Source organism: Sceloporus undulatus, chromosome 5 (assembly GCF_019175285.1).
Source record: "Sceloporus undulatus isolate JIND9_A2432 ecotype Alabama chromosome 5, SceUnd_v1.1, whole genome shotgun sequence".
NCBI classification, from domain to species: domain Eukaryota; kingdom Metazoa; phylum Chordata; class Lepidosauria; order Squamata; family Phrynosomatidae; genus Sceloporus; species Sceloporus undulatus.
The window spans coordinates 99,315,508-99,326,119 of record NC_056526.1 but is presented as its reverse complement, the minus strand read 5'-3'; the positions used below and the strand labels follow the sequence as shown (position 1 = coordinate 99,326,119).

General features: G+C 36.6%; 1 protein-coding gene across 1 annotated transcript in view; it reads right to left on the bottom strand.

Annotated features, from left to right (window-relative positions):
* Positions 1-856: 856 nt before the first annotated feature.
* Positions 857-10,612, bottom strand: part of LOC121931668 (serine/threonine-protein phosphatase 2A 55 kDa regulatory subunit B gamma isoform-like) — a 60,815-nt gene continuing 51,059 nt past the window's right edge. The window contains 5 exon segments of the mRNA XM_042469646.1: positions 857-2,325; positions 3,528-4,531; positions 5,760-5,851; positions 7,884-8,053; positions 9,843-10,007. Of these exon segments, the coding sequence (XP_042325580.1) occupies positions 4,240-4,531; positions 5,760-5,851; positions 7,884-8,053; positions 9,843-10,007 (719 nt within the window). The 3' untranslated portion in view covers positions 857-2,325; positions 3,528-4,239.

The following is a 10,612-nucleotide window of genomic DNA, read 5'->3' as shown; positions in this document are numbered from 1 at the left end:
TTGCTCCTTCCTCAATATGACATCCCTTCAAATATTTAAACAGCCTCTTAGCATTCTCATCTCCTCAGTTTGAGGCATGGTAAAAGTATGGATTTCCTCAAGTAGATAATGAATTCATGGTGTCATTTTATAGATCATAGCACTACCCTGAATTTTCCTAGTTTTCATAAACAATATAAACACTTTTTGTCAGCTTATATATGGCAGAAATTTTGTAGGCGGATAATTTGTCTTAAGTGAAGGGGAAGTGCTCTGATCTTCTTGCGGGGCATTATTAGTAGGAATGGAAGTTAAATGTGGAGTTTTTTCTAAAACTATGTGATACCCTGTCTCTACCTAATTCAATGAGAAGATTCCATGGATGAACCCCGAAAGTGTTTATTAAAAGCAGGGTTCAGCACAGTAGCAAGCCCATCACCAGATCTGAGTCTACCAAATAAATTTCACTTTTAAGAACTCCTCGGAAGCACTTCCTCCTCCCAACAGTACCAGGGAGTACCAAGCAGCAACATGATCTTGGTTCCCACATAACCATCTCTTGCAGCTGCTTGTCCCTCACAACTCTTCAGGCCATTCTAAAATGGCTTCAGAACAAACTGAGCAGGCCTAGTTTAAACATGGCTTGAGAAATAAGCACCATTGCATGGCAGAGAAGCCTGAGAGGCCCTCAGACGAATTGTTTTCTGCACGATATAGGACAAACACTACTCTTCTGCTTCTATACTTCACAACAGGATTTTTCAAAACATCAGTTCAAGTTTTAAGAACAATTACTGAATTCAAGCTTTAAATCCCAAGTTTAAAAGATTGATGATGAAAACAGAACTTTTTTTTTAAAAGAAAGTGTTTATTTAAAAAGCCAGTATCAACATATTTATAAATATGTTCAGCAATAGTCAGCATACTTTTGGAGAACAAAAATGCAGCCACAAAGCCTTCCAAATAATCATTTACCAGGTATATCATTACCTACCACTGAAAGCCCAAAGCCAAAGGGAGGAAATAAATTTATTTCTTGGATTTCTGATGAGCAATATTATTATTATTATTATTATTACATTCACAAAAACAGGAGATTGGGTTATAATTGTGATACTAAAGACCCAAATATATTTCTGTCCAACTTTAATTCCTTCTTTTTCTACTGAAAGCTTTATATGAATGAGGCCCATTCCATATTCATGCAAGAATGCTTGTACAAGAATCCTGTATTTCTGGAGCTTACACTTTGCAAGGGATCTCTCTATATATACAAGTTAGATAGATCTTTTAAAGTCTGCATGTAAACCAATTCAGTACTCGTGAGTTAAAGAGTAAGGGATTTGAAATAAAAGTCAATTTTGAACGTAAAATCTTTTCATTTAATCATTGGTTACAGTCTGAGGTTACTACCAATCCACCCAACATATATCTATCTTTGCAGCTATAAATGCTAGTATGCTCTCAGCATTGTTTGAACTGCTGTGACTAATGAATCAAACCAAGGTTTAAAATGTAATTTGGCTACACAATATTCTGCATTTGTAAAACTTTTGTACAAGATTGTTGAAACTGAGTTAGAATACAATATACATAAATACTGCCCATCTTGTAGGGCATACGGTAACTTGAAACATTCTTTCATCTCACTTAAAATTATTATATACATTTCATGTCTTATGTGGATTATTGAAACTGATGCATATGCATTATGCTTTGATGCACAACACTGATCATCAATTATTTATTTTATTTACTGAATTTATATTCCATCTTTCTCACAAGAATGGGATTCAATTAAAAAAAGAGTGGAGCAAATGTCATTAATTTCACGTGTTGGCAAAGCTTTCTTATTGCTCAGCTCCAAATCAAGGTACAAGAGTGCACATGTTTCTTTATGAGGAATTTTCCTATTCCCCAAAAGCTCAGTTTAGAGCAGTATAAAATGAACACTTGAGAGGTTTATGCAGTAGCACCTGGTGGCTCCCATTTTAGAGGGATGGGTGACTCTACTCTAGGCTTTAGTCCAAATTTTAAAGTGTTATCCAAGGTGCTGAACCCTATCCCTGAAATAGGTCCAATTCCTTAGCACCTTCTTTAAAGTCTGGGTTAAAGAAAGGAGTAGATTCACCACCAACTGAAACAGAAGCCACATGCCAACAGTGAGCTGATCAAAATCAGTTTAACCAGACATTGCAAGGGCAAGAAATAAGTGTGAGATCATTCATACAAAAATAATTTTGCAGGTTTCTTTAGCCATACATATTTTTAACCTCCATATTCCATTTCCTACTGTTCTTCTAGGCTCATTCAAGGGTGATATGGTCCATTTTATTGTTTGAGTTCCTGTAAAGAATAAATATAGAATCTGTTTTCAAAAATGCACAATCTTCATGCATGTTGTTTTCAAATTTCATGAAGTAACTTTACTATATTGATGAGTTGTTTAACATCCCCAAAGTACTTAAATTAACCGTACTGTGGCAGTTTTGGTTACTGAAAGATGCAACATGCTAATTTCAATCAATTGTGGATATTCCAATATCTGTCCCCTCATATTTTCCTTTATGGAATAAAGTTAAGCTAGTTTAGATCCATACTGTTTGATAATTAATGTGTATATTATGAACTCACATAATAATGTGAATAATAGTTACTGAGATGAAACTGGCAGTAGTCTGAGTAGTTATATGCTAGGAATGGTCAGCATATTCTAGCCAGCTTTCTCAACTACAGTAGACAGAATGCAAATGGAAAGGGATCTTGTAGCACCTTTGAGACTAACTATATGAAAGAGTTGTAGCATAAGCTTTCATAGATCTTGTAGCAGTATCTGAGGAGGTAGACCAAGTCTACGAAAGCTTACGCTACAAGTGTTTTTACAGTTAGTCTCAAATGTACTACAAGAACTCTTTACATACTAATATTTCATGATATTTCAGACTAACATGGCTATGTCTCTGAATTCTACAGTAAACAAAAATAATCTTTAGACATAATTGCCACTGCTTCCCTAAACATTTACCTTTACCTTCCCTTTTCTTGTATAATGTACAATTAGTTGCTCTGGCCCAAGCAGTGGCTTCTTGCAAGACCATTTTCCTTGTGCCTTAGGTTGGTATCTGAAATTTAAGGCATTTCTGGTGATCTCTTTCTGTGCTTTAAGAAATGCTTACTCTTGTAAGGAGAATCAAGAAGGCAATAGTCATTTAAAGCTTGGGTGGTTTTTTGAATTTGGAGTGATAGACTTATTACAGTGGGCCCTTGGTATACACTGGAGTTTGGTTCCAGGACCACCCATACATACCCAAATCCATGGGTACATTAAATACAAGTAAAATGGTGTCTCTTATATAAAATGGCAAAGTCAGGGTTTACTTTTTGGAATTTAAATATATATTTCAATATTTTTAAATTATGGATAGCTTAATCCATAGATACAAAGGGGCAGGTGTACATTGTAGAGCCATATCTGTCTTTCCACAATAAATCCTCTTCCTACCCTTCTCCTAGGTATTTGAATGGGATATTTGCTAAACCAATCTCACCTGTGTTCTGTCAGTTGGAGATCAACTTGAGACTAATTATACAAGCAGTGAAAATGAGCTTGATAAGAAGTATTCAACTAGCTATGCTAGCTACAACTGGTCCAGTCTTTTCTTCATGTTAGTATCCATGATTATTCTTCTTGCAGCACCAAGGAAAATACAGCATCTCCTTCCAGGCTGGCACTGCAACAAGAATTCCTCTAATGTAAGCGAACAAGCATCATAGAGTAATCCAGAACCAGCCTCTGATATGTTGGTCTCTGTCAGAACCATAAGGTGCTGCCTGCCTAGTAGACATTTTGATAAGAATGCAAACACATATTTCTGATACATGGCTGGCACTGGACATTTGCTTCCTCCACATTTCCACTGTGAGCATGAACAGTCTTTACAAAACAAGCTAACACAAAATTAGTGATGAACAGACACAGGTGAACTCTTCTTAACAGAGAATTTATTTTTGAAATATTATTGAAATATTCGCAGCTATTGTAGTGACTTAGAATATATGGGTGGTTCCCAAAAGGAATGAGTCGTGTAGTACTTAAAAGGGCATCTCCATCTCCATCACATCTTGATTTTTCAGATATTTATTGAGAAGTAAGTCCCACTAAATTCAGTAGTATTTACTTTGAAGGGCTTAGCATCTCAGCTCAAGCAATGATCACACCTATCACTTTTCCAAATGTTTGTGTATTAAGAGGAATCAATCCTAGTGCATTCCAGAGTTCATTTTGTCTTGAAATATATACAGATTGTTTGTGGCAGCAATAGCAATAATGTTCTCTGTTGGGTGCCATGCTGTATGTAGAATCTTCTTAGTAAAGTCCAGACTGTCAACACTGATGTCATCTTTCCTTCTCTTGCCACCAAGACATACTCGGCGAGGTTTTAGAATAGCTCGTGGTTTGCTACTTTCACGGGAGGCCTCTAAAGTAACATCACGTTTAGTATTCCGGTCAAACATTCTAAAGAAGTTGTTATATGCCCCTGTCATAATGACACTGCAAAGAAGAAAAACAGCATGAGTGTGAAATTGTCAGTTCCGTGCATTGGGAATTTTCCCTCTGTAAGTCTCACTAAAAGGTGTTCTTGCACAGCTCACGTCTATTTCAATCAGGTTTCCAATATAAACAAATCTTACATTCCCAGGTGTATTCAGGAATACATATACAGAGAGCCCTTAGTATCCCCTGGGGTTTGGTTCCAGGATCCCCCATGGATACGAAAATCCATGCTCAAGTCCCATTGAATATACTGGCACAGTAAAATAGTGTCCCTATTTAAAATGGCACAATTAAGGTTTCCTTTTGGAATTTATATATTTTTAAAATATTTTCAGGCTGTAAAAGCTTGAATCCATGAACAAAGAATTCGTGGATACAGAGGGCTGACTGTAATTTAGGATTTTGCATTCTTTACTAGTGGTTGTTGATCTGTCAGTTGTATTTACATTTTGATGTCACTGGCTACATATGCTCTCATAGTCTTTCTGTGTGTGTTTGTAACTAAAGTTAATTTGTTTTTATTTATCCTTTGCTCAGGGCATTATTTGTTGTTTGTGATTCTATCTGTTGTATTTTTCAGAGTATGAGACACTTCCTCTTTGTTTTTGTGTTAACCTGCCAGGAGACAGCAATTAGATTATGTTTTTTAGGCTGACAAATGATTACATGGCCTTTTACACATTATATAAAATGAGAGTGCACAGTCCTAATTAGAACAATATTCCCACTATTCTGATATAACTGCAGCTGAGAAGGGATTAAACTTTCAGACATGCTCCCACAGGCACAACTATAGTCCTACATTGCTATGTAAATGACTGTGAGCAGATAGACCTTGAGAGTCAGAATTTTAGCATCTCTAACTGCTCTATAAACTGACCATATGGCTTTTGCTAAGCTCCATCTCTCAACTACGCCCTTTCATAACATAGAGATAGCATGTTCACCCACTTCACAGAATTTTGTTTTGTTTGGGCTCAGAATTATGGAGGATTCTTTCTAGATATTGACTCAAAATATATGTTTAAATTGTCACAGTATGTTTATGATGTTTAGATTAAATATCCTAACATTGGCAACACACCAAGAATATTTTGCAAGACATCTCTTAATATTTCATAATGATATTCAGGAGTAATGTATAAACTGTGTATGAGCTATTAATTTTCATCAAGTAAGCCTCTCCCATCAAAATTAACAGTAATGGTTGGACTGGATACATTACCTGTCAGAACCATTCCATGCACATTCAAACTTGTCAAAGATGCAGTCATTTTCATAAAGAGAACACAACTTGCTTCTCAAGTAGTCATGTACCTATTTGGTGAGCAAAGGACATCATTGTTACTCTAATGCTAGACTTTCCTTAACAGTGTTTCACCTTACAAGTTACCAGTGCCAGTAGTCCTTGGGGAAGGAGACTGCCTCCATTTTTACAAGCTGCCTGAAAACAAGTATCAGTACTTGCTCTTAAGAAATATAAGAAATGCATTGCATTCAAACTGGCTTCCCATTGCCCGAAAATAGCATGCCATTGCCCGAATTTGTGTGTGGCAGTCTATCACGCAATAACGTGAAACCACATGATTGTGTTTGGACTGACTTCCCATTGCCCCAATTTGTGTGTAGTGGGTTATCACACAATAACGTTAAACCCCATGATTGCGTTCAGATTGCCATTGGATTATACTTCTAATTCTCCTTGTGTGATAAACTCTATTGTTGGCCTTGAAAAGTTCCATCATTCAGTTTCCTGCTTCATTCCTTTTTCCTAGGTCATTTTTTCCTACAATCTTTGACTGTACTCCTTTTCCTGATTTTGCATTTCAATTGCCTATGATTAACAAGAAGTCCTGTTTTGATGTGTAGTTGATTTTCTCCTGGACTCCATTACAGAATTTTTCAATTTCTTCTGCCCCTCTAGTTGGAGCATTAACTTGGATTGTGGTTATACTGATGAGTTTTCTCTGAAGTCTTATTGGCATGATTCAATCAGACTTTGCAATATGTCTTTAGATTGCTTTGGCTACATCTTTCCTCACTGTGAATGCTACCCCATTTCTTCTTGTCTTTCCAAAACACTGTGCAATTAGCTGACTCAAAATGTCCTATTCCTGTCCATTTTAACTCATTCACACCACGTATTACAACATTTATATGTTCCATTTCTTGTTTTACTATGTCTAGCTTCCTGATTCATGCTTTTAACATCCCATGATCCTATATGTGTTATGCAGTTTCAGACTTTCCTTCCATTTTTGAGGGTATCTACATCTGAATGCCAGTTTGGCTTGAGTCCAGTTGCATTGTTAACCGCAAAGCTGCTTGGATTTGTCCTCTGCTCTGTCCCAGTAGTTTGGTATGTCCATCTTGGCACTACCACTAGTTTCATGTTGGATTGTCTCATCACAGGTTTCTGTATTAAAAGATCTTCAGACGGGGTTTTACCAAGCCCGCTTATGCACCATATCTTTATTATTCTTATTAAAAATTCATTAAAGTTCATCTTTTTTTAAAACATAATCATTTGCTTTTTGCATTTTTTTGATTTGCTCTAAAGAGAAAGCTCCTTAAGGGGAGTTTTAAAGAAGAATAGGAAAATTTCAGATTCTCTGGACAAGAACAGTATTACTCATAAATGCTTAAATCTCATCATTGTATTTTAAATTGACTTTAAACCTTTGCAGAGTTGACTGTAAAACTTTGTAGAGCTTCTTGTCCTTTAAGAGCAGGCTTCTCCCACAGTGAGCATGATATTTCTTACTATGTTTCCTCACCCCTCCATTCACGATTGATTGCCCTAGCTTGCCCATTTGGTCTCTATGGGGAGTGTTTTGGATCTTCATATTCATTATATATTATATATTATATAAACATTATAGCTCAGGCAAAATCACAATTTCCTCTAACATTCAGCCTAATCTACTTACACGCTTTCCCCCTTAGGATAAAAATGGGGTTCAGAGAAATGTACAACATTTGTTAGTTCCAGGAGATAAACAGAATGAAATTGGTTTTTAAAAATATGGTTGAAAAAGATTATTGTCATAATGCATTACAAAAGCTTTGTAGAATGTTCCACTAAGGCTACATTTATTCCCTTTGGCTGGGAAGGGCAAGACTCTCTTCTCTCCCAGAGGGGAAATCTTGGACTTCTAAAAAGAAACTGAGGAACCAAGAAAGCTAAAGAGGCTGTCCTGGTTGATCCATAACTATTGGAAGGTATAGCATAGGACTTTATAATTCATAACTAGCACATTGAATACATATGAATATACCTGTTTAAAAAAGCAATTGGCAAAACTGTATTTAAGTACTTGTAAACAAATTAAAAATAAACCACAAATACCTGGTATATTTCTATAGGCTTTGTTTCCATGTTCAGATCCCAAACTTTGACAGTGAGATAATCTCTTGCTAACATATATCGTCCACTGTGGCTGAATTTGACATCTGACACAGAAGAAATAATTTCAGAGAAAAATGAACGGCTACCGGGATCTTCGGGTTCTTCAAAAACTGGTAGAGCCAAAAAGATTGAGAAAGAAAGGACAAAAATATTATGATGATGATGATGATGATGATGATGATGATGATGATGAAATACTTAATACTAGGTCTACACAATTACTCTTTGTATCTTTCTTATTTTACTGTGATACTTTCAAATTAATTAAAAGCATTAGATTCTTTTATTGGCCCTCTCTTCTTCTCTCTACGCATGCCATCTGTGGAAGGCCACATCAAACCCTATTTTAATACTAATACTACTTAGCATGATGGCAATCTGCTCTGCTTCTGTACCTCAGAATGTTCTCCTCCTCCCATCCCACATTCCCAGTTGCCCCTTTGATATTTCTGATGAGTGCTGTGTGGTTGTCTTAAACTCATTATGTCCAAGATTTAATTTCGTATCTTTTCGCCCAGACATTCTCCTTCTCTTGTTCTTGTATAATTTTCTAATTAATTGCACTAGCTATGAAACAACAAACTTCTGGATCCTTGCTCTCCCATGCTGCAATCTTTCCTTCATTCAAGAGTCCCCTGTTCCTTGCAAGCAGCCAGAAGCTGGCCTGTTGCTAAACCACAGTTCTGCAAATCCATATTAAGACATTCTTGCCTTGTACGATTGAAAATTGTCACTTCAGTGCTCCATGATGCTGCAATGCCTTTTCTTCTTATACATGCCCTAGCTCTTTGAACTACCCTGCCTCTTTTACTGATCTATTAAAACAAAGCTGACTGGGCCAGCCCAGAACTTGTTGGAGGGGGAGTATGTGCATAAGCTATCAATTCTGATTAAGGAGGAAAAACACCAGTGGCTGAATAAACAAACTAAGGCTTTATTGCTATTCCTACTTACTTTACTTTGGACAAAGTAGTCAACTGATTTCTTCATAGAATCATAGAGTTGCAAGTGACTACAAGGGCCATCCAGTCCAAGCCCCTGCCACACAAGAATACACAATCAAAGCACTTTCAACAGATGGCCATACAGCCTCTGTTTCAAAACCTTTCCTAATTCCATTTAATTTCTCATACATCCTGAACCTTTCTGTAAGTTGTCTATATAAGAACCACTTACAATATTGTCCTTCTTCATTTATTCTTCCCGAATCTTTATTCTATGTTTTCCCTTCAACTACATCATTATATAGCTTTCACTATGGCTATGATTTTCTTTGCAATCCCAGACACTACCATGTGGAAAGAACAACACACACACACACAAAAAAAACCATAGCAGGATCAATTCCCCCCCCCCCCCCCCCGCATGACTGCCGTATATATTTGACTATAAGTCAGCCTCATATATAAGTCAAGGGCAGATTTGGAGACCAAAATTATGGTATGAGGGTAAAGTGAGGGTATAAGGGGCCTGTAACAAAAGATGTAAAGGATGAAGCTATGCCAAAGAATGTACAAAATTCCAGTAGTCATAATTGTTTGTACTCACTCTAAGAATAGATGGATGAGAGAAGAGAGGAAGGCCAGGGTTTCCAGGATAGAGTATTCTCTTACCTTTCCCCAGAGAATGGTTCCTTTTCTTAATACGAGTTCAAGTATAATACAATATTGACCCATAAATGTCGACTCAGGTTTTTTTTGGGTGGGTCAACTTTTTCAATAAAATTTCTACACTTATACATGAGTATGTACAGAAAATCCCCTCTGCCTTTGTTAATACTGTAGGATCCCTGCCACTGTCCTAACATTCCAATATACACAAAACCATACAAAGTCAATAAACAAATCTGCAATATTCAGGAGCTAAAATGTTAAATGAAAATGTCACTCAATAACTTACGTTTGAAATGTTTGTCACAGAGAGCAGATGCCCTCATGTCGCAAAGTCTCAAAGATCCTTTGCTACTGCTATAGACAAAGAGATTGCAGTGGTGAGGATGGAATTCAGATGCAGTAATAACTTCTGTCAAATCCTCCATGTTAGCTGGTTTTATATCTACAATGTCTGAACAGCAAGATTTATTAAGGAATATACTGCTGTTTGGGGGGGGGAGTGTTTGTTTTTTTACCATTTTTATTCTTTACTTGTTTAGTTCTGTACATTTCAAATTTAAAAAAGGATACTGAATAACACAAAGCAGAAGGGACTGTTGAGGTTCTATGTGCCCTTCACGTAAAGCAGGCCTTGAATTATTATTTGGGATACAAGTAAAAACCAACAAGAATAGATGGAGGAATCTCTTTGAGCAGCATAAAGGAGCTATTCCCACCACTATAATTTTCCCTACAAGTCTCTATTCATAAACTGTACTGTGGACAATAATAATTTCATTTCCCAGGCTCTAGATGCCAGGCCCATACTTATTTACAGAGAGCCTCCAAGCTTTAATACAAAGATAGGAAAAATCCAGATGCCAAGTCAGTCCTCACATCCACTCTTGACACCATTAAAGGTTCCTCTAGTGTTGCAGACAATTAGATTTTTATATTTTTTTGTGGTTTTTTCGGGCTATGTGGCCATGTTCTAGCAGAGTTTCTTTCTGACGTTTCACCAGCATCTGTGGCTGGCATCTTCAGAGAATGCTTTGCCTGGAAAAATTGGGTGTATAT